The sequence below is a fragment of the Antechinus flavipes genome, chromosome 2 (assembly GCF_016432865.1).
Source record: "Antechinus flavipes isolate AdamAnt ecotype Samford, QLD, Australia chromosome 2, AdamAnt_v2, whole genome shotgun sequence".
Taxonomy (NCBI): Eukaryota; Metazoa; Chordata; class Mammalia; order Dasyuromorphia; family Dasyuridae; genus Antechinus; species Antechinus flavipes.
In genome coordinates, this window is record NC_067399.1 from 295,643,689 (window position 1) to 295,668,866 (window position 25,178).

Here is a 25,178-nt window from a genome sequence, read left to right on the forward strand (position 1 = left end):
TCATGGGCTGGGACCCTCATAGAATAGTAGCACCAGAGAGGGATCAACTTATCAGGAGAGCAAGCTCCAGGACAGAGAGATAAAATAAACAGAAAATAAGCATTGAGGTAAAATAAGAGGTACACAGGAGATGCTAATGGATGATAGTAAGAGTTACAAATTAGTCAACTCCCAATTTGCCTTTGTTTTCTCTATCAAGAAGAACAATCCCCAGACTTTTTAGAACAAACATTTCTAACAAGGAATTGAAACCCAAAATAAATAAAAAGATGAAAAGAGAGCACCTACGTGTCCTCATTCAATTCAGGTCATTAAAAGAGACTAATGAACAATGATCACCAAGAACCTACATGGGTTCAACAGGAAAAGTTCATTCTAAAGTAACTTTTCCTTTCTTAAAAGTATTACTAGAAGTAAGGATAATGAGATACATCTCTTATGGTGTTTTTATGGACAAGAGAAATAAATGTGGACTGGGTAAGAACACAATTAAGAGGATTCGAAATAGCCTGACTTGAAAAAAAATTAATGTTATGTTGTTTTTTCACAATTAATATTAGTTTCTAATTTATTCTTTTCTCATTTGTTAAAATCCCATCTCTTAATCAATCTTGAGTAAAATGATCACTCCTAATTTCTAGCAATTATTTGCTAACCAGGACACTTGTCTTTATTTACAGATAAACATAGAATCCCCTCCCCACAGGAAAACTCCCCTGTCTTTCTGTCTCCTTGTCAAAACTAAGGGTGATTCAACCTCAGAGGGGGAGAGGGCCAAGGATGAGGGAGACAACTGGAATGCTTTTGATTTTCTGGCTAAGATTACTAGGAGCAACTGAGGGCCATAAAACAATGAGCATTCCTTAATTGTCAGAGTGGTATTCACACCTGAAGACCAACCCACTTTGCTCCCTTGCAGACTAATTCTGTCATTTGAGAATTTATCCAGTCTAGAGGAAATAAAAGGGAGGAGCTGAGATAACTCTTGTCCCATCTCTTCATTAAAAATCTACCACTGAGGATTGTCTTACCTTTGTCAGTTAAGTCCAAAGGATGTACATCTGGCCAATGAAAAGGAAGACACACCTAGGTTTAAAAGACTTTAGCCCTCACTCCTGGTCTTTGATCTTTGAAAGATTATTAAATCAATTTATTGGTTGCTACTATACTAATAAATTGATCATGCTCAGGGTATTTAGCTAAGATGGCCAGTGGGTCCCATTCTACTAACAGTTTATACATCCCTGTTAACAAATTGTTATCTTTCTCTGGAGAAAACTGTGTTTCAGCCTGTTTTTGTTACAATTTTACTCATCAAAGACTCAGTGAAAGAATGGTGATTTGGTTAATAAGAAATTTAAAGTTCAAAGGACTCTAATGGAGTCTAATGGAGTGCTGCAAGGCTATATAAGTAGTTCTGTTTTGTTTAATTAACATTTTTATGAATGAAAGCATGAAGGACATGTTTTCATAACTGAAAGTGATATCTAACATACTGTGTGACAGAATCTGGATAGAAAAATTGGTCCATAGGCTGGAATAATGGATGAAATCTCATAACATGAAATTTAAAAGAGACATTAATAATTAATTTGCTTGGAACCAAAAAATTAACTGCCTGGATACAATAATGAAAAAAGCATGGTTTAAAAACAGTTTATGTGGAAAGAACTGAGAGTTTTACAGGACTGCAATTTCTAAAGGTATCAACAGCAAACAAAAAAGAAAGTTTAGTGCAAACTGAGGTTGCATCGATAGAAGCATAACATCTAGCAAGCAAGAAATAGGAGTGCTATTGGCTACAGTTCTGATCTGACAATTTCTGGGCTACCGTGTCCAGTTCTGGACATTATAGCTTAGCAACAATATATGACAAAATGGAATATGTTCAAAGGAAAATCAACAGTAAAGTAAGGAGACTCAAAAAGTATACCATGGGAGGGTCAGTTGGAAAAATTAGCAATATTTAGTCAGTGGGGTAAAAATCATTTAGGGGAAGAGAAAAGGAGGGGTTAATACTGACTTGAGAAAGCTAGGTGACAAAATGACTACAGTATTAGGTTTGGAGTCAAATCTAGCTTCAAACATTTACTAGCTATGTAAATCCTGGACTATTTAGCCTCTGTCCAACCTCAGTTTCCTCAATCTGTAAAATGGAGATAATCATAGCATCTACATCCCAAAATGAAATAAAATGATATTTGTTAAATGATTTGCAAACTTTAAAGCATTATAAAAATGCTAGCTATTATTAGCTAATGGAGCAGCTGGGTGATGCCATAGATAGACGTAGAGTCAGGAATATTCATTTTCCTGAGTTCAAATCTGACTTCAGACACTTAGCTGTGTGATCCTAGGCAAGTCACTCAAACCTGTTTGCCTCAGTTTCCCCATCTGTTAAAATGAGCTGAGAAAAAAAAATGGTAAACTACTCTAAGATTTTTGTCAAGAAAAACCCAAATGAGAGTATGAAGAGTCAAGCACAACTGAAAGGACTGAACAACAGCAACAGCATTATTAGCTATTAAAGCTTTGTAAGGTGGAAGAAAAGATTAGGCTTTTTCTTAGGGCCCTGAGGATAGAATTAAAACATTGTGGATCAAAGTTACAGGGAGCTCAACTTCAGCTGGTTATAGAGGATAACTTCTTAGCCATTAGGGTTGTCCAAAAATGGAATGGGCTGTCTTAGAAAGTAGTGACTTACTTTTCATTGGAGGTCTTGAAGAAGAGAGGAGATAACCATTTGGGAATGATTCTTTTGAAGTTTGGAGTTGATGACCTCAGACCTCTTCTTTTCTAACTCTAAGATCTTTGATTCTATGTTCATATGGGTATCCCAATTCATAGGGATATTGCTTTTTTAAATTATAACTTTCATTTTTCAAAATACATGCAAAAATACTTTTCAACATTCACTTTTGCAAAACTTTGTGTTCCATATTTTCCCCCTCCTCCCTCCCTTCTCCCTTCTCCTTTCCCTAGACAGCAAGTAATCCAATATTGATTAAACATGTGCAATTCTTCTAAATATAGTTCCACATTTATTATGCTGCACAAGAAAAATCAGATCAAAAAAAGAAAAAATGAGAGAAAAAACAAGAAAACAAGTAACAGCAACAACAAAAATGAAAATACTGTTGTGATCCACATTCAGTTCCCACAATTCTCTCTCTGGATGCAGACGGCTCTCTCCATCACAAGTCTATTGAAATTGGCCTGAATCATCTCAATGTTGAAAAGAGCCATCACAGTTGATCATCTTATAATCTTCTTGTTGCTGTATACAGTTCTTTTGGTTCTACTCATTTCACTCAGCATCAGTCCACATAAGTCTCTCCAAGGCTTTCTGAAATCGTCCTGCTGATCATTTCTTATAAAACAACAATATTCCATTATATTCATATACCATAATGTATTCAGTTTATTTATATAAGTTTCCAGTTCCTGGCTACTACAAATAGTTTAGCACATGTGGGTCCTTTTCTCTATCATATGATCTCTTTGGAATACGGACCCAACAGAGACACTGCTGGATCAAAGGGTATGCACAGTTTGATAGCCTTCATAAACATGTTGTAAAAATAAAATAAAATCATAAAATTGAATATTAGGAGTCAGAAATAAGTCTGCCAATCTTCAGTCTTTGAAGGTTTTAACCTCTTGTGTACCTCATCTCTCTCCTTTGAACTTCAGTTTTCTTATCACTGTACTCTACCTTGAAGTCTTAACCATATAATCCCTCCTTCATGAAGCTTTCTTTAATCTGCCTCCTCCACTGGAAGTGCTAATTCCATCATCAGATTTCAAAGAGTGAACTAGAGAAGATCTGAATTTGAATTCCTCTGGCACTAGCTGGGCAAGTTATGTAACCTCAGTTTCCTCATCTGTAAAATGAGTTGGACTCTCTGACCTCTAAAATTCTTTCTTCTTCTAAACTAATTAGTTTATGATCCTCTAATAGATTTAGAATTTTATTTTAGGTTACATTGTACTTATTCGTGACCATAGGTAAAGAACCATATCAATCTAAATTGAATATTTCCAATTTTGCCTAGCACATATTTAATAAATGTCTGTTAAATGAGTGCTATTATTTTAATACACAATATTATATGAATATGTCAGAAATTAGGCAGATCGTTGGTACACTGAATTATTGCATTAAAGCCTGGAGTCAGAAAGATCTGAATTCAAATGTGGCATTTGGCACTGTCATTTAAACTCTGTTTACCTCAATTTCCTCATTTGTAAAATGGGGATAATAATAGAGTTTACACCTCAAGGCTGTTGTAAGGATAAGATGAGATGATATTTGTAAAGCACTTAGAACAGTACCTGGTACATACGCAATGTTACATGAATGCTAACTGTTATTATTAGAGAGGAACAAATTCATTTATTGGTGGAACTATGAATTCATCTAACTATTCTTGAAAGTATTTTTGAGTTCTGCCAAGAAAATGACAATAATTTCTGTACCCTTTGATCCAGATACTCTACTTCTAGGAGGTCAATGACAAAAAAGGAGCACTTCATATAAACCAAAATATTTATAAGCAGACTCTCCTTCTACTGTCTAGAATCTTCAAATCTAGAATCTTAGTCTCTTGTCTCTTTTATCCAGATCCTCAGAAGAAGCCCCAAACCAACTCTCAGTGTTGAATTGTTCTCCTAAAATTGTTTCTGAGAATGCATTTTTCCAGCTAGGCAACTAAGTAAATAGCTCTGAAGCTGCTTCCTAATTTCAGGGCAACCTGACCAATGTCCAAAGGGGATAGGTAGTTATCTTTGAAGGTTCACCCCTTAAATAACCTAAGTTGAGGGAAAGGGGGAGGAGGAAAGAATAAATTAGGTGTAATAACTCTTCATATTGCAAGCCAATAGTCCTCCCTACCTGACAAGGGAAAGATGTTCTGAGAAGCTGGGAAACTAGATAAACAATGACTGAATGGGCCATTTGCTGATTATGTAAATTGTCCCTACCAAAGGGAAAAGGTTCCAGACAATATTTTCATGGGGTTAAAAAAAAGTCTGTGCTATGCATCAATTTGGAATCTAAGGTCATGAAACAATTAAAAAGGAGAGATTCTAAGTCTCTGGGACATGATCAAAATAGAAATGGGGCCCATGATTTTAAAAGGATATTTGCTAATAAGAATTTAAAAATATGGAGAATTGAAATATCATAACTCGAGTTAGTGAATGGTTCCTTAAAGACAGGAAAGTAATATGCCAAATAGAAAGAGGAACTAGGTTCAAATTTTAGCTCTGCTACCAATATAGTTCTGTGACCCTGGGAAGCCATTTCTCTCCACCCTAGTTTTCTTTTCTGTAAAATGGGGTGACTGATACTCATAATAACTACCTCACAAGGCTGTGTGGAAAGAACTTTGCAAATCTCTAATTATTATTTTAGTGGTAAAGCCACAAGTAATTTGAAAAGACACTTTGGAAGCCAAAATCAGTGGGACCCAATGGAATCATTTCTAATGAAATCTTGCAGGGGAGAAATAAAAAGCAAATATGAGGTGGCTACCATTTTCTTTTGGAAATCCCACTTTTTAAAGATAAGAAAATCTTTTATAATGAGGTAGCCTGTTGCTCATGCTCAATAGCCCTTAAAAGATGGGGTTTAGTGAAAAGATGCTACCTTGAATAGGTCACAACCTGAGTTTCATTTTCTTCAGGTACAAAATCTGGATAAAAATATATCTTTGTTCATAGAGAAAAATCAACTTTCACATCAACTCACAGAGAATCAAATGAGATAATAGAGAGAAAGACTTTTATAACTGCAAATAAGTATATAAGTATACTATCATTATTATTTTAAAGAGAAGAATTCCTTCTGGAATATCTATAATGTGGCATTTCTATTATACTTTTTTATTTTCAGATAGCTGATATCCAAAAAAGTTGTGATTTATCCAACTTCATGTAAGTAGTGGTAGGGATAAAATTTTAATTTCGGTCATCTACTTCCAAATCCAGAACTCACACTTCCTATTTCCACTTATTAGGGATTCCTACTGCTCAAGTAAGGCTCTCACAATTCTAACATCCTGTGATTCTAGGACTATGATGTAGCATACCTTTATTAAGCACCTAGAGTTTATGTTTAGAAGAATTGCATGTGTTTAACCCATGTCAGATTGCTTGCTGTCTTGAGGAGGAAGGAGAAGGATGAGGAAGGAAAAAAAAAATTGGAACACAAGGTTTTGCAAAGATGAATGTTGAAATTTATCTTTGCATGTATTGGGAAAAATAAAATACTATTAAGCATCTAAGGTTATCAGATGGTACAGTGGATAGAACTCCTCTTGAGTCATTGAAGACCAGTGACAATACAAAAGTAAGGATGACTGGCAATGATCCAGGATGCAGTGGTTGTTGACCTTGATGTCTTTAATATCTGAACAAGTTCTAAGTGCTCCACATTACGGGCTACAAACACTTCATGGCCATTGGAATAAATTCTCAACCACCCATTACACTAAGGTAAACCTTCACATGCTTTGGGGTAGGGATCCCCCTACTTCCTAGCAGGTTTAAAGACTCTCAGCTACCTTCAATTTGATGTAGCCTATCTGCCAAGATGGCTTTACCTGGATGTGACTGAAACCATGGGTGAGAGGCGACAGATGGGCACCAAAGGTGGATGAATAACTGTGAACATGGCTCAGTAAGTCCTCTCACCAGAAATGCTCTCTGGACATCCCACATGCCCCTTTTTATACAGCCACTATTATACAAAGCATTGTGCTAGGTACCAGAAGAAATAAAAATTTTAAATAAGATGCTGCATCTACCTTCATAAAGGCAAATAGAACAGAAACATCATAAGTACCTGATAAGAATAATATGTAAGTACATGATAAAAAAAAAGTTATATGAAGGAGAGAAGAGATTTTTTTTATGGAGAGAATCCGGGCAATCCTTCACTTAGCTTTAAAAATCAGTGCTAACAAAGTTTTTTCAAGGGTGAATGTTGAAAACTATCTTTGAATATATTTTGAAAATAAAAAGCTATATTATTTTTAAAAATCAGTGCTCAACCTGGAGAAGAGAAGATATTGGGAACATGATGGCTGTTCTCAAGCATTTGAAGGGCTGTCATCTGGAGGAGGCAGCTTGGAGGATAGAGCACCAAGCCTGGAATCAGAAAGATCTGAATTCAAATACAGCCTCAGAAACTTAGATAGCTGTGTGACACTGGACAAGTCACTTCAACTTGTTTGCCACAGTTCCCTCATTTGTAAAATGAGATAGAAAAGGAAATGGCAAACCATTCCAGCATCTTTGTCAAGGAAATTCTAAATGGGGTCACAAAGAGTCAGCCATGACTAAACCAATTGAACAACAACAACATATGGAAGACTTGTTCTATTTGGCTCAAGAATATAGATGTCAAATTCAAGGCTCGTGGGTCAAAGATGGACTACAACACTCAAGAGTGCTACTAAAATCAGATTAAAATTAAAATAGGGAAATATTTAATAAAATAAATAAAAAATAATACAACAGAGATAGTGTTAATGTAGAGGTTTCATTATCCAACCAACAGGAATCCTTATGTGCTATTTAATGGCCCCATTTCTGTTTGAGTTTGACCCTCTAACTCGAGAGAATAAAACTTGGAAAAATGGAAGGAAGTTGCAAAGAAGCCAATTTCAAATTGATGAAATTTTGTGTTTTTTAAAATTGTATTTACTATTAAGTAAAATTATTTAGAAATAAATTGGTATTTATAAAATAAATTGTTTAATAAAAGTAACTATTATTTATTTATACTATAAAATAAATTATTATTTACTTATAAAAACTTCTTAATATTTAGAGCTTTCCAATAATGAGAAGTGCCAAAGTCAGGAAGAGCTGTTCTATCTTGTCTTGCTCTGTACAATTCTACTTGTGACCCTAGATAAATCCCTTAACCTCTCAGTGCCCTCAGACAGTTCCTTATGACTATAAACTATAGAAGATCTATATCTTTGGAGAGAATTTCCATACAAGGAGTTCTTCACATAGTAGGTCTGAACAAATAGAAATAAATACAATTAGAGGCAGTGGGTCTAGTGAATAGAATCCTGGACTTTGAATCAAAAAGACCTGACTTCAAATTCTAATTTAGATACTTATTAGTATTGCCTTTACATGCTGTAAAAATTAAATATTACTTAATAAATAATCAAATGAGATATTTATAAAATATTTTAGCACAATACCTGGCACACAGTAGGTGCTATATAAATACTTGTTCCTTTCCCCTTCCTTTGTGGGTAAAATCACATTCCTCTTCATCTCAGTATCCTGTTCTATAAAATGGGGATAATAATGGTATCTATTCCACAAGGTTGTTGTGAAGACAGTTATCATGACTTCTTCTATCTAACATTTCTTCTCCAGGCTAACATTCCCCATTTTATTCTGATGAAAATGAGATAATACTTTTAATGTATTTTTGCAAGCATTATAAAAATGTTAACATTATTTATTATTAAATTCAGCATCAAGAATAAATGAAGGGAGTAAGAAAAATATAGAAACATTTGGACTTATGTGAAAGATGTTATCCACCTTCAGAGAAACAGAGGACATAGTATGATCTTACATATGTGTATATGTGAGTATGATTATAGATATCTATATATGTATGTGTAGGTATGAATATGCATGTTTGTGTGTATCTACACACATGTATACATATATACATATGTACGCATGTATGTATGTCCATGCTTAATTGTAGCCTTCATGACAAAGAAGGAAAAAGGAAAAATAAAGTAAAAAGTGCACAGCAGGGAACAAAAGAAAACCTACAAGAAAGCAAAGATGAATAACTTCGAACACTATGTATAATATTTATTATATAGACTTTCCTGAAATTGAAATTTATTGCTTTATATTTTGAATCCTCTCATATTCTGCTGTAGAATTTTTTTCTTTTCCTATTTCATTCTTAACTTTAAAATAAAAGAGAATAAAGAAGGGGACAGCTATGGATATTGTATGCCATGGGCTGGCATGTCTGTAGTTTTATGGTCAATGTTGAAAGTCACATTTTAGAAAACATGTTGACAAGTTAGAGGAAATTCAGAAGACAATGACTAGGATGGAGGAGGGTACTGTCATGTTATATGAAGATTGGTTGAAGGAAATTTGTTGCCCAGAGAAGAGAAAATTTATGGGAGACATGATAGCTATCTGCAGTCTGTCATACAACAGAGGGATTCAATTTGTTCTTCTTGGCCACAGAAGACAAAAGATGAGCCAAAGGGGAAAGATGGACATATTTTGAGTCAATATAAGCAAAATTTCCTGACAGTAAGGACTGACTGATCAACAGTTGAATGAGCTGCTTATGGAGATAACGAATTCTCTCATTAGAAGTGTTCAAAAAGAGGTTTAAACCTTAGTGGGAATTGCCATCCAAAAACCAACAGCCTCTGAGATCTTGTCCAGCTCAAAGACTCTACAAAGTTAACAAGAATAATTGAGAAGGCAGTGTCAGACAGTATTCTATGTGTAAATCTATAGTAGTGAATTCCAGGTTACATATATGAATGTGGAGGGAATTTCCATATCTGAGTTGTTATATTCTGAATTCTCAACAGGAGACAGAGAGAAAGATTTCGTATTTTCAGTTCTCCATCTTAAAATGAAACATCTGTTATAGATGGTATCTGCACAAAGGCAGATTGCCTGGACGGTATCACAGGAAAACCAAAGCTGCTACCCTCTGCTGTACAGTGCTCCAAAGGTCTATCACTATCTGCAACAGGCCTGCTTTTCTTTTTTAAATTTTACTATATTTTCAATTAATAAGTATTTGTTTTTCTTCTATTTCCCCACCCCCATGGGAGGAGGGAAGGAGGAAACCAAAAAAAGAAAGGGAAAGGATCAAGAAAGGAAAGAAAAGAGGAGAAGGAGGAAAGGGAAGTAAGGAAGAAAAAGAGCAGGGCAGGGTAGGAGGAAGGAAGAAAGCATAGGAGAGTAAAAGGGTGGGAGGGAGGGAGGTAGGAAAGGAAAAAGAAGGAAGGGAAAAAAAGAGGAAGGAAAGAGGGAGGGAGAGAGGCAGGCAGGGGAGAGAAAGAAAGAAAATCCTTTCAACAAATTTTCAAAGTCCAGAAAACAAATTCCTGCATCAATCATGACTAAGAACATACACTTTTTGTTCCCTGAGTCCACAACTTTTCTGTCAGAAGATAAGAAGTCCCCTAGAAGTCCCCTGGAATTTTGGTTGATAATTATATTGATCATAGTTCTGAAGTCTTTTAAATTTGTCTGTTTCTACAAGTTTTTTTGGTGTAAGTTGTTTTGCTATTCATTTAATTTTGCATCAGTTTATACTTCCCAGTAGAAGCAGTAGGACAGAAAACTCATCCAGCTCTGAAAAGGATTCTTTCTTTCTCTGCATATATAGCAGTGCATATATAGGATATATATATATGGTTTTTTTTCTTCTATTTTGATTTTTCTCTCCCAACATAGTATATATGGAAACATGTAAAAAAATGAAAACATCTTCATGTATAACCAAAAATATTTCTATCTGTAACTGGGGAAAATAAAAATAATTATTAAAATATATAAAAAATAAAAAATAAAGGATATTTTCATTCAAACACAGGATATAATGTTGGAAAGGACCTAGAATAGAGAATATTAGAACATAATCAATTGATAAGCATTTATTAAATATCTACACCTGTACCAAACACTATCCTAAGCACTTGGACTCAAAGATCTAGGTTCAACTTCTGCCTTAACTGTGTGACTATGGGAAAGTCTCTTAACCTCTCTGAATATGTTTCCTCATCTGTCAAATGAGAGAGTTATATGCAATGAATTCTAGCATTCTTTCCAGTTCCGTATTATGATCCTAGAATCAGTCAGGGCAAAAATGAAATCTAAGTCTTCCCCTAAAAGAACTTATATTCAGGAGGGTGGGAGCTGGAAGGGAGGAAGAAGGGAACAGAAACAATAAGCACCCATAGGAGATTTTTTTTTTATTTTAAAGCTTTTTATTTTCAAAACATATGCATAGTTTTCAACATTCCACCCTTGCAAAATCTTCTGTTCCAAATTTTTTTCTCTCTTTTCCTCCTATCTCCTCCCCTAGACAACAAATAATTTAATATAAAAATAGAATTTTTAAGGAAGTAATACAAAATGTAAAGAAAGTAAATACAAGCTAATTTCAGGAGGGATGAGCAGTTGGGGGAGGGAGGTGTCAGGAAATTAAGCTGACCTTTGAAGGAAGTTAGGGATTCCAAGAGACAGAGATAAGAAAAGAGGATATTCCAAACATTAATGGAGGTTAGAAATGAAATACTCATTGTAGAACAGCAAACATCAAGCTGATGTTTGTGGTTATAAAGTTGAGGCTTTTCCTACTACAAATGCTTCAGGAGATGTAGGATAAAACACAGAACTGGGATTTTGGGACAGGGGGGTATAGATTGCTTCCTGGGGAAAAAAGAAATCTGGAAATGAGAGTCTTAGAGATCACCAAGTCCAGCTCTTATTCTGTAGAGAAAGAAATAATACATGAAATAATCCAGCAGAATTCTGAATGCAGATCTAAGTATACTATTTTTCACTTTATTTTTTTCATGGTGTTTTTTTTAATCTGTATTTTCTTTCACAACATGACTAACATTGAAATGTTTTGCATGATTGCATATTATAATCTATATCAAGTTATTTATCATCTTGGAGAGAGGGAAAGCAAGGGAGAGAATTTGAAATTTGGAATTTTAAAAAAACAAATGTTAAAGGAGAGACAGCCAGGGAAAATCCCTGGAGCTATACAGTACTATGTCATAGCCTATCTACAAGCACGGAGAATCTCTCTGTTGCCCTTTGGGTCAGTTGTGTGCATGTTTGTGGGTAATAATAACATATATAATATTTTAAGTATTTCATTCATTATCTCAATATATATTTATCTTATTTGTACATAGTTATTTGCATGTTGTCTCCTCCATTAGAGTGTGAGCTCCTTGAAAGAAAAAACAATTTTGCTTTTCTTTGAATCCTCAGTGCTTAGCACAGGACTTGACACAGAAGATACTTAAAATTTGTGGACTGACTGATTGATTATCCATGGTCATGCATCTGGTAATGAACAAAGATGATACTTGACCTTAAATCTTCTGGCTACAGAACCAAACCAACTTTACATCATATTGCCTCTATTGAAAAATATCTCAAGTTTTCACTACCATCAGTTAGTGCTATATGAGTAGCATACATAGAAGTTGTATTTGAATGTTTCTCCTGGTGTTGATTTGAGTATTCAGAGAGCTAATAAAGTAAGAAAGAATCAAGTTCATGAAAATAAAAATAAATGAATGTTAAAAATAGTTTTTACATACAAGAGGGGAAAATAAAATAGTATTTATAAAATAAATTGTTATCCTTCATGTAATCCAGACTTGAAATCTCATAGTGCAGAAACTTGGGCTCTTTCCCTTTGCTCACCATCTTCTCTATTCAATCATCTGAAAAGTGTTTATTAAATCTATTTTCCCAAGATTCTTCCACTCTAACCATTTCCATCTCAGGCCTTTCTGTTTCCAGGGACACTCTACTAGTTCCTGACTAATTGCAATAACCACCTAGCTACTTTTCTTTTTTTTATCTTGATAAAGGCAATGAATCCATCAATAAACATCTAGTAAGTACTTACTATATGCCAAGCACTGGGCTCCAGGTTGGACATACAAACTGGGAAGGGAGAAGGATTCATTCCTTGCAATCAAAAAGTTTATATTCTAATGGGGAAAATAACATATAAAAGATTGAAAAAGTGTGCAACCTGGAGAAGTTCAGAAAAATGCAGTCTGGCAAGAAATGCATAGCTTTACTGAATAGAGCTCTCCACCTTCCAATCAGAGGGAGAAGCCCCAGAGGCAGAGAGTACTAATGAAATATGAGTTCTAGGGCTTGGGGGATGAAGAGTACTGATGATATTCCTCTGTTTAGTAATACTCAATGGCTCACCATTGTCTACCATTGCCATTCACAATCTGATTTCAACCTATTTTTCTTTTTTTTTTTTTTGAGGCCAAAATTTATTTATTTTTATTAAAGTTTCTTATTTTCAAAACATATGCATAGATAATTTTCAACATTTACCTTCACAAAACCTTGTGTTGCATTTTTTTTCTCTTTTCCTTACTCCCATTCCCTCCCCTAAACAGCAAGTAATCCAATAAATGTTAAATACGTGCAATTCTTCTTTACATATTTACATACATATTACATATTAAGTATCATACTGCACAAGAAAAATTAGATCAAAAAGGGGAAAAAATGAGGAAAAAAGAAAACACAAGCAAACAACAACAAAACAAGTGAAAAGAATGTGTTGTGATCCACACCCAGTCCCTACAGTGCTCTCTTTGGGTGCAAATGGCTCTTTTTATCAAAAGACCATTGGAACTAACTGAATCACCTTGCTATCCAACCTATTTTTCTATCCTTGTTCCAGTTCAAATCCATAGAATTGAATTCAATTAATATTTACTAAGTATCTACTAAGTACAGGGCTTATGCAATATAGAAGGGATACAAAGACAGAATTAAAACAGTCTCTGTCTTCAGAAACTTATATTCCACCATATGGGAATCAGCATAAATATTGATAAACAAATGTAACAAAATTTGGAGAGGAGCAAAGTAGTAACAACTGGGGGAATGAGAAAGGAAATATCACTCAAACTAAACTTTGAAGGAAGATAAAGATACTGAAGGGAAGGGACAAGATGAACATTCTTTACCAGACATGGAAGACAGCCTAAGATATTATGGAGTTAGAAGGAGATTGATATCAAATTTGGGAAACTCCAATATAGCCAAGATATAGGGTAGATGAACGAAATAAATATGAAATTAGGCTATTAAGGTAGTTCAGAGTCAGATTTCAAAAGACTTTAACTACCAGGATGAGAAGTTTGTTGTTTGAGGTTTTTGGGGTGTGAGTGTGTGTGTGTGTGTGTGTGTGTGTGTGTGTGTGTTTCCAGAAGTAATGAATGGCGATTGAATAGAGAAATAACATGGTCGGGTTTGTCCCTTAGAAAAGCTATTTTGGTAGCTGTCTGGAGGCTGGATTAAGAAAGGGAGGGAGTTGGAGGCAGGGACACTAATTGGGAAACTATTAAAGTGCTCGAACAAAGGATGTTAAACTATGGTAGAGATCATATAAGTGGAGAGAAAGGGAGAGATATGAATGGTGTAGAAGTAGAATCAATTAGACTTGACTACTAATTAGATGGGAGGGATGTGAGACAGATGGAAGAATCAAGATAATAACAATAATAATGAACATTTATATAGTGCTTAGCATAAGCCAAACACTGTGCTAAGCATTTTACAATTACTATCTTATTTTACACTCACAGGAAATCTGGGAGTTATTAGCTATTTTTTGGTTCCCATTTTACAGGTCAGGAAACTGAGGCAAATGCTTTAGTGACTTGCTTAGGGTGGTACAGCTAGTGTCTGATGTCAGATTTGAACTCACATCTTCCTGACTGTAAACCTAGTGCTCTAAGCACAAAGCTACTTGGATGATTCCAAGATTTGCAAACTAAGATGACTGTCAAGATGAGGTAGCCTCTACAAAAGTAGGAGAGTTTCATGGAGTGGTGGGTTTATAGGTAGAGATAAAGAATTCTGTTTTGAATATATGGAGTTTGAATGTCTAGAATACTGGACCAAATTTACTGGGACCAAATCTAATAGAGATAAATAGTCTCACACGAGTTCAAGATAGCAGCTTCTTGAGTATAAGGTGGTTCATCTGTAAAAAAGATTTGGATGTTAACATGAGTGACTAGCAGAACTCACTTTCAATTATCAAAATATATTTCTTTATCCTTCCTTTTAAAAATAAACCGAGAATAAGAGAGATCCCAATCCCACTGTACTCTGTCCAAATGAAAGCACAACTGTAGTATTGCTTTCAGTTCTAAGCAATGCATTTTAGAAAGGACATTGATAGCATGGAGAATGTCCAAAGTTAAGGAGCTAGAATGGAGAAAAGCCCTGAGTCTGTACTATGTGAGAGCTGATATAAAAAAATGGGAATATTTAGCCTGGAAAAGAGGAGATTGAGGGATGATCTATCATCTTATACTTGAAAGATTGTCCTATGTTAGATTTGTTGTGCTTGGCCCTAGAGGACAGAACTATAATTATTGAATGCAAATTGCAAAAAAGCAGACTATGGCTTGATGCAAAGAAAAACTTTCTAATACTTAGAGCTATCCAAAGGTGAAATTGGGCTGGTGGTTGATGATCTTGTTAAAAAAACTTTCACTAGGGAAGTTGGAGTGATGTCTTGATTGGCAATGTTGTAGAGGGATTTCTTTGTCAAAGTTGCAATAAATGGTTCCTGAATCCCTTCCAATTACAAAATTCTATGATTCCAGGAAATGCCATTGGAGCAGATAGGTGGTACAATGGATGGTAGTTCTTGAAGAGGACCAAAATGACATCATTATATTCAAGTTGGGTTACAACAGTGTCTGACTGGCTGATCAGACCAATACAAGCTAAAAATGTTCTGCCATAGGTCAGACACAAATAATCCCTATGAATTTGGGTGGATCCTCTAATTTTGTGCATCTCTCATTTTTTTTTCTGAGATGATTCAATTCTGCTTTGCTCATAGAGCCCAGCACTTTCTCCAATGAGGGCTCGTAGAATACCAGAATTCAAATCTGGCCTTAGATACCTATTATCTGTGTAACCCTGGGCACGCCATTTAACCATGCTTGCCTCAGTTTCCTCATCTGTAAAATGAGCTAGAGAAGGAAATGACAAGCCACTGTTGTATCTTTGCCAAGAAAAGCCCAAATGGAGAATTGGACACAACTGAAATAGCTCAACAATAAATGAAATGCTAAAAGGACATTCAAGAATAGATGTTCAAGCAGACAATTGACAACAAGGGATTGGAATTCAGGAAAAATTGTATTAGACTTTAATTTATGGATTCATTTATGATAATCTATTAGGGAGTAAAGGAGATTAACAAGGAAGAGAAGAAAGAGTAGAAACATGGGACTCAGGAGAAGGTCTTGTTAGGACTCACAAGCCCAGAGGACAGTAGATAGAAGGTAATCCAGCTACACAGAATGAGGAAAAATCTGACAGATGAGAGAACAGTGTCATAAAATCCAAAGGAGAGATTATCCAGGAAAATGGGGTAGTCAGCAGGATTAAACGGTGCACAGAAGTCAAGTAGGATGCGAACTGAGAAAAGACCATCAGATTTAGTGGTTATTTCACAGTGTTCTCTTCTATTGTCCAACCAAATAGGATTATTCACATCCATGAATATACTCTGCTCTGTCTTGCCTCTCCATCCTTGCTCATGCTGCTCCTTTCAAATATGTCATCTATCCTTCAAGGCTCAACTTAAGCACTACCACCATCAGGAAGCCTTCCCTCATCATCCTTCTACAAGTCAGAAATGATCCCTCCCTACCTACTGTGTGATCTTGGGTGAGTCGTTTAACTTCATTTGACCTCAATTTCTTCACCTGTAAAATGAACTAGAGAAGGAAATGGCAACTTTACCCTCTTCACCAAGAAAATCCCAAATGAAATCATGAAGGCCTGATCTCAAGTGAACACAACAATATAACCTTACAACTTAAAAGCTCAGAGAAGAGAATTGGCAACTCAGTAAGGGCCAGATATAAGATCTGAACCCTAGCTGCCTAAGAGCTCGTGTTCTTTTTCAGCACACCACAGCAGCCTTTAAATTAAAAAAAAAAAAAAAAAGAGGGCAGCAGAATAATTTGGAGAAGGAGAACATTTCCTGGAGCACGTAGCCCTGAAGGTGGGTCAGAAAATGTTTGTGTCTTCCAAGAAGATCTTCCAGAGAAAGGGGAGAGGATGGACCCAAAGACAGGTGGATATGTAAACAGCAGGATGTGAAGACAGCAAAGAGAATGGACTGAAGAATATATTCAGCCACATAGAGGGATCATAGGGTCTAGTCTGATCTGACTAGAACCTTGGTTTAGAGACAGCTTTGGATTAGTTAAAATTGGACAAGTTAAATTACTTGTCCAAGGTCAGCCAGGTAGTAAGTAGCAGAGCTGAGATTCAAACCTGGCTCTCTTGGCTCTTACATGCAGTACTTTTTGGAAAGCCAGAAAGGGAAATCATGATCAAATGATAAAGAGATCAATGTAGAATGAATGAGATAAAAAAAAAAGAAAGTCATTTCAGACATTTAGGTAGGGCGTTGCCATGATAAGTTGCTGCTCAGTCATGTCCAATTCCCTGTGACCCCTTTTGGGGTTTTCTTGGCAAAGATACTGAAGTGATTTGCCACTTCCTTATCAGCTCATCTTATAGAGGAAGAAACTGAGGTAAACAGAGTTAAGTGTTTTGCCCAGGATCACACAGTTACTCAGTGTCTGAGACCAGATTTGAACAAAGGTTTTTCTGACTCCTGGTCTGGCACTCTATTCACTGCATCACCTAGTTGCCTTTTCTATATACTACTTCATGGTTACATTTCCTTAACTTGGAATTCAAGGCCTTTGAATATCTGGTTACTACCTACCTTTCTTATCTAATTTTATACATTCTTCCTTCTTATATTTTAGACTGTAGTCAAACTGAGCTACTTGCTATGTTCTAATGTTGTCTTGTTCTTTTATGCCTCCATGTATGTCCTCCATATCTGAAATATAGTCTTCCTACAGCTTTTCCTGTTGAAATATTTCCCTTCTTTAAATGCCCTATTTTGGTGCTCTTTCTTTTATGAATGTTGTTTAATTAAATTGAACGTATATATTTATTTGATCTTTACAAGAACCCTGTGGAGTCAGTTGTTATGCAGCAGAAAAACCTTTGTTTTGTTGTTGTTCAGTCATTTCCGATATGTTCAATTCTTCATGATTCTGGGATTTTCTTGGCAGAGTTACTGGAGTAGTTTGCTATTTTCTTCTCCAGTTCATTTTAATGATGAGGAAACTGAGGCAAGCAGAGTTAAATAACTTATCCAGGGTTACACACCTATTAAATGTCTGGGGACAAATTTAAACTCAGGAAGAGTTCCTGACTCCAGACATTTGTAGGAGATGATCTAGCTCTGACAATTTTCTGTATCCAGAATATTATGGTCCCAATTTTATATATTAAGGAAACTGAGATTCAAAATGAATAGAGCACAAGGCCACAAAACTTTGGGTTTTAGTTTCAACATTCTATGAGTTTATAAATGACAAACCTATGATTCTGATGGTCTCATATCCAGTATACTTTCCTTTCTTATATGTCAAACTGTCCCTCCACGATGAAAGTATTGCCCTAAAAATGATAGGATTATATGTTGCTATATTCAAAATGGACTAGATCAGAAGAGTAAGCCCTTTAATGACAAGGAGAGCTTTATTTTCATCTTTGCATCCCCACATCTAGTACAGCATTTAGAAAATGCTAGGCATTTAATAAAAGTCTGTTGGTTTGCAGAAAATATTGGTGTTCTGGAAACAAGCTGAGAATAATAGCTAATAATATGTAAATGTTCCATTAGAGCAGAGATTTTTTTTTGACATGATCCTTTTGGCAATCTGAAAAAGCTATAGAACCCTCTTCAATATTATTTTTAAATACATAAATTTGAATACATAGGATTACAAAGGAAACTAATCATGCAGCGTGTCCCCAAAGTCTTAGTGCAATTTTCAAGCTATTAAAGCTTAAAGTTTTATGCTATTAAAATAAAAAAATGCACTAAGACTTCAGGAACATCATGTATTAAAATATAATTACCATTTTTTTAAAAAGTTCATGTACCCTAGATTAAGAATTCTCTCATCATCAGAAGGAAATGGAAGAAACCTTATAAATGACCTAGTGCAATCCTTGCCAAGATACAGATAAAATAACTTAAGTGACTTAACCAAGGTCGCAAGTAGAAAGTTGCAGAAACTGTTCCTCTGTCTCCCAATCTAGTAAACTTTCCATTGTGCAATACTACATTGCTACTCTAATCTCTTTAAAACATTACTACTCCTCCGGTGATTAACAGTAAAGATTCCACCCTGGCAAGATTCACCCTCTGGAGATTCAGCTGCTCTTTGTCTGAAGAGCCAACACTGCTGTCATTTCTTCCCTCTAAGTTATTAAATCTTATTAGAAGTCTTCAGCTTCGTGTTCCTTATTGCAGTAAGGGGGGAAGGATTCCCCAGTCTCACATCTATTGGCTTTCAATAACTAATTGGCCTAAAGATGTTTCCTTTTGAGTTTAATTTAAAGGAACTGATTGATTGGAGGATCATAAGATGTTGTGACTGGAAGGAATTCTGAAACAATGTTAGAGCAGAGAATGAGGAATATTAGAACGCAGAAAACCCTATTTTAGAACTGGAAGGAAACGTAGAGATCACGCAGCCGTCACCCTAGCCTCAAACTATGATTAGGAAATTAATTACCTTGAAATAATTGTAATTTTTTTTTTAAGTTTATGGACCTCAGGTTAACAACTTCCAATCGTGATAGGGTCATAGATTTGGGGCTGGAAGGGGACCTCAGAGATCTACCTAGTTCAACTCTCTCATTTTTCAGATGGAGAAACTGAGTCCCAGAGACAGAGACTACCAAATGCACGCGGCTCGGAGCCGGCGGAGACCCCTCTTTCCTTGAGCACCAGCCACCGCGCCCCGAAAGAGTTTCCTTCAGAGCAGAAGAGTTGAGAGTGCGTTTCCACCCGCGGTCCCTGCGTGAAGGGAAGAGCCACCTACAGGAACTGCGGCATTTCTGAATTTCACCGGGTCAGGGGTTCTCCGCGCCTCTCCCGAGGGCGGGCTCTGGGTGAGATGCCTGGGTTCCCGGGCTATTGAGTTATTGCCACCGGCTTCGGACAGCCGGGGAGAGGACCGGGAGGGGGACGAGGAGGAGGAGGCCACAGCCGCGGGGGAAGCCTCCCTCCCAGAGCTCCGGGTTAATAAAGGAAGCAGCTCAATTAGCATTTCACACGCTTTTCTTCCCCCTCACGGTCCAGGCCCCGCAGTGGGCATGCTCGCTCCCTCAAAGATCGCCCTGTTTTCGCTCCTCGCCAGCGTTGGCAGGGTGATAGTGACCAAGTGTGCAAACTTGTGCTATTGTCTCCGGGCCAGGGGGAGCCATGGCGACTCGCTAATATGACACAGGAAAATGTTTGCTGATGGTAATTCTATGGGCTTTGTCTAACTCTTTCTCCATCATGACGACTCGATTTAAGTCTCTAACTGTTTGACTACAAATGCAAGAGGGCTATCCAACTCCATCCCTTTGTCCCGCCAGTTTGAATGGGTAATTCAGCCTTTGTGCGCCTCAATTGAGGGGGCAAACATAAAAGACAAGATTCTTCAACGCTCAGGCCGGCTTTCCATGGATATCTATCCCCGCAACTCTTTAGAGCTCCGGGTCCTTCCTTACCTAGCTCTCCTGACATCACTCCTCCTCTCCTTCCCTCCCCCACACAGCATCTTTAGAAAAAAGATGGAGGAGAGCTCTTAAGATTAATAAAAATAATAATATCGGTAGCTCACATTTCGAGAGCGCATCCAGGTTTCTCCAGTACTTTCTTCACAATAACCAAAACTCCCATTTCACAGATAAGGAACCCAAAGACTCGAGAGAGGCCCGCGGAATGATCTGCCCAGGTTCAACATCAAATTCAATTCAACAAAGATTTATTAAATGTGTAGACACACTGAGAAAGATGAAAAAGTTAAGCCAAGACCCACTTACTAACTTCCATGCTGCAGAAGAGGAAACTGGGGTACAAATGAGCTAAATGATTTGCCCAAGTTGAAAATAAGGAAACTGGATAGCAGAGAAATGAGATGACTGACCAGAATCACCTAACAATAATAGCTAGCTAGCATTTGTGTAGAGCTTTACTTTACCCATGTTGTCTCATTTGATCCCCACAATAACCCAATGAATTGTAATATCATCCCCATATTCTTACCCTATTTTACAAATGGGGAAATTGAGGTACACAGCTACTAAGTATCAGTGCCGAGATTCGAGACGAGAGCCTCTCTTAAATGTAGACAGCCTCATCGGCTTATCCCCTCCCTAACTGTCCCGCAGCACTGGAGCATGGCCGCCCACGTCTCCAGGCCTCTCGGGGCTGTCTTCAATACGGAGTTTCAAGTTTCTCTTCACTCACTAACCATCGGCAGAGCCCGCGTCCAGGGCGTCTTGAGAACCGCCCTCCCTGCTCCCCGCCCTCAATCCTCCTTATGCGCCCCCCCCCAACACAGAAAGGATGGAGGGAAGGAAAAGTGTGTAGGGGGGGATAAAAAAGGGGGGAGAATGAGGGGGCAGAAATTTGCCGGGAAATGATGGTATTTTATTAGCTGTCTTTTTTGTGATGGTCCCCATGGTAACAATTTGTGATGGCAAAGAATGTGGGAACAGGGGGCCCGACGCCTGATTGGGAGTCTTTGTATTTGCAGAGTGGCTCCTGATTGGCCGGAGAAGTCCCCCAGCTCGAAGGAGTTGATATTCATTCAGACTACTCAAGTGCCGCTAAACTGCTTCTAAACACTCCTAGCCGCTGGTTGCTCCTCCAAAGGTTGGTCGTGTATAACCTGCATAACAAGATTAGCCCGCCGCCGGGTCCCTCCTCAGCAGCATACAGTAACAGTCAATATTTGGGAGGCAGCTTGGCCCACAGTGGGCTGGGAGAAGTAGAGGGAGGGAAAGAAGGAGGGAGGGAGGGAGGAAAGGAGAGAGGGGAGGGGGATGAGTGCCTGCATGCGTGTGTTTGGGATGGAGGGTATTTGGGCGGTTGTTGAAGGCATGAAATTGCTGCAGATGTTTTACCGAGTTCACTGTTACCTATGTAACCAGATGATCTGGGAACAGAGTACTGCCCTCCCTAACTCAGAGGCAATGTAGTAGAGAGAAACTTTTCAGGATGAGAGAGGATAGGAGGAGGAGGATGGGGGGGGTGCGGGAATTGGGGGAGTTACTGGCGGTTATAAATAGAAAGTGAGGGGGTGTTAGGAAGGTATGGAAGAAAATAACGGGGTTGGGGTGAGTGGGCAAGGAAGAAGGTGGAGTGAGGGAGAGAATATGGATGTAGTGAGCTGGGGGTGGAAGAATAAGTGGATATAAAGGGGACACAGGAAGAAAAAGAAGCTGTTGTGAATGGAGAATAAATTTGGGCTGTGTTGAGAAAAGTGAGAAAGATGGAGACTGTTGTGGGATAGGAGAAAAATAATTGGTGTATTGTAAGAGGGTTTGAGAATCAGAGGGAGATGTGAAGGGAAGGAATTGGGGGGGGGTAGTTCCTGAAAGAGAAAATTGAGGTGAAGTGAAGGAGATTGAAAAGAGAATAGTGAGGAGGGTGCACTGCTTTCAAAAGCCAGGATAAGTTCTAAATGTTGCAGTTGCCAGTGCTAATGAAAGAACGTTTGCTGGTTAGGCATTTAGGTGCTAGCCCACCAGGGAAGTCGGCAAGTGTGTGTGGTGGGTGGGCGACTGCCAGAGATAGCAAAATGCATCTCTGTGTCTGGTTTATCATGTGCTTCCCACAGTTATCAATGTCCCTGTTTTGTTTTTGTTTTGTTTTGTTTTTCCTGAAAGTAGACAATACATGTAAAGCACTTTGCAAACTTTAAAAAGCTATCGAAATGCCAACTTCTGCTTATCCCTGTTATTGTTATTATCCTTTTTGTTAGGTCTGCCATTTGTCCATCTGCTAAGCTGTAGGCCAGGGAATAGAAGCTCTTCATGGAAATCTCCGGGCTGTGCACCCAGGGAGATGGCATCCGACAGTGAGGTGAAGATGCTACTCAATTTTGTGAACCTGGCCTCCAGTGACATCAAAGCTGCTCTGGACAAATCTGCTCCTTGCCGACGCTCTGTAGACCACAGAAAGTACTTGCAGAAACAGCTCAAGAGATTTTCTCAGAAATATTCCCGACTGCCAAGATGCTATCCCAATAGATCTGGGGAATCTCATCCAAAAAGGGGGCCTGAGGATGGCCGTTGCCGGACCCCCTCTAATGGTAGCACTGAGAAGGGTCCAGGAAATCCAGAAATGGAAGAGAATTTTCCTGAAGAGCAGGCCCTTCAAGAGCAAATCCCAGAGGCCTCCAGGCCAGACCAAGTCCCCATGCGGAAAAGACAACTGCCTGCTTCCTTCTGGGAAGAACCCCGACCTGCCCAAAGCTACTCTGGAGGGTTAGATGGGCTCCCAGTTCCTAGGGAGGTCCCTGCCTACGAGGGGAAAAAAAGCAAAAAGAGACTTGAGACCTTGGGTTCAGAGACTGCACCTGTACCTGCTTCTCCCAGGGCAGAGAAGGAATCCCCTAAGGTCCCTTCAGCCTCCCTCATGGGCCGAATGAGTGCCTGGAGTTGTTGTCCATTCCAATATCATGGACAACCCATCTACCAGAGCCCAGGAGGTCTGCCTCAGTCTCCTGTGCCAAGTCTGGGGCTTTGGAGAAAAAGTCCATCTTCCCCCGGGGAGATAGGTCATTTCTGCAAGGAACCTGGTAGCCCAAGCCAGAAAGTTTACAGACCAGTGGTCTTGAAACCCATCCCCACAAAGCCAGGGGTTCCTCCTCCCATTTTTAATGTTTTCAGCTATATCTAGCCCCAGGTGAGTGTCCCTTGGAAAGCACTGACCACCGTGATCTAACAAAGATCCTGCCTGGGCTCCTGGATTCCTGGAAAGGAAGCTTCCCACCGTCCCCTGCAGGGGAGATGGCCTCCCTGGAAAGGCCATGAGGAACACTGAGTGGATGACTTCTGCAATATTCAAGAAAAGCACATTCAGAGGCCTACTGAGGGTATTTAAGATAATTATTGTCATGAGAGGGAATGGGGAGTGGGGAGGATAAGGGAGGGGCTTAAGACTATTTTCCCAGACAGCATCAGTGAGATTTGGAGCCAGGATCTATCAGCCTCTCATCAACCAGTCAGCATGTCCGAAGACAATTGTGAACCAGATCTATACTGTAAACAGTTGTTCTAGCATTTGGGGGGCAATGGGGGGAGTGGGGAAGGGAGGGGGGGCTAACTTTTATCTGATAGGTGCTCAGGAAGCAATATTCACTTCATTTGACAAGAAATGTGTAAGCCAATCTCAGTTTTTTTCCTTCCTTGTAAATATTAAGAGAGTTAAAAAATAAAGCAAAGTAATTTTTTTTTAGTTTCTACTTCTCAGATCTTTTAAAATTGAATACCAATTCTGTTATATACTTGCTTTCCTTCTCTGGCCCTTAGTTTCTTCATCTTTAAAATGATCAGGTTGAACTAGGTGATTCTCAAAAGTTCAGCTCTTGACTTCACAAACTTAATTATGATGCTTCATTATCAGAAAAGCCAATCAAAACAAAAAAACCCCTATTCTATCTTTGCCCCCCCCCATGTCATCCCTAAGAGGTCTAAAAGCAGGTCAGTTTATTGATTGAATAATAGGGCCAAAGATCAGAGTATGGGAAATTAGGTAGGCAAATCTAGATAAATATAATCCCTAATGTTTGCTTTTAAAGTAGAAAAGAATGGGAAATATTAGGCAAATCTAGGTAAGGATAGTCCCCGATGAGTTTGGCTAAAGTGGAAAAGAAAGCAGCACTCAGCCTGTTTCTATGGTGCTTTAGTATGAAGCTTAGTTATTTGAAAAAGCTCTAGAGAATGATGTGTTCTGCTCTTTGAAAAGATACTCAGGACTAAGGCTGTATCCACACTATTATAGTTAAGCATTTGCCAGTTGGGGACAAAAAGAAACAATCCAACTGGAGTTTGGCACCATGAAAACAAAATAACTATTCAGTCAATTAAATTTTTCATCTTTTAAAGTAAAAGGCAGTGTTTAGCTGTGCCTCCTTTTGCAAAACGAAGTAGAGAATTGGGACAATGGCCTAAATTATTTAGGGTCCCAAATTAATTTTAACCTGAAATATTCAGATAATTAAGACACTCTTGTTAAATATGAGGTCTTAATATTTCATTGCCAAGATGACTAAAATGTCAACAATCAACAGATGCCATCTACATATCAGGTGAGACAGGGGACAAAGCATCCACCCTGGAAGAAGCATCAGGCTAGGAATTGGGATCCCTGGGGTCTAGTTCTGCCATTGCCATTAACTTGTCATATGACTTTGAGCAAATCTAACTGTTTAGGACTCAGT

The 25,178-nt window shown here is 38.0% G+C and overlaps 1 protein-coding gene across 1 annotated transcript; it reads left to right on the plus strand.

The window, feature by feature from the left end:
• The first annotated feature begins 21,317 nt into the window (after positions 1-21,317).
• FAM181A (family with sequence similarity 181 member A) lies at positions 21,318-24,192 on the plus strand. The gene is made up of 2 exons (XM_051977382.1): positions 21,318-21,604; positions 22,716-24,192. Exon 2 carries the CDS (start codon positions 22,799-22,801, stop codon positions 23,633-23,635), a length of 837 nt encoding a protein of 278 aa, XP_051833342.1. The 5' UTR covers positions 21,318-21,604; positions 22,716-22,798; the 3' UTR covers positions 23,636-24,192.
• Positions 24,193-25,178: the final 986 nt, after the last annotated feature.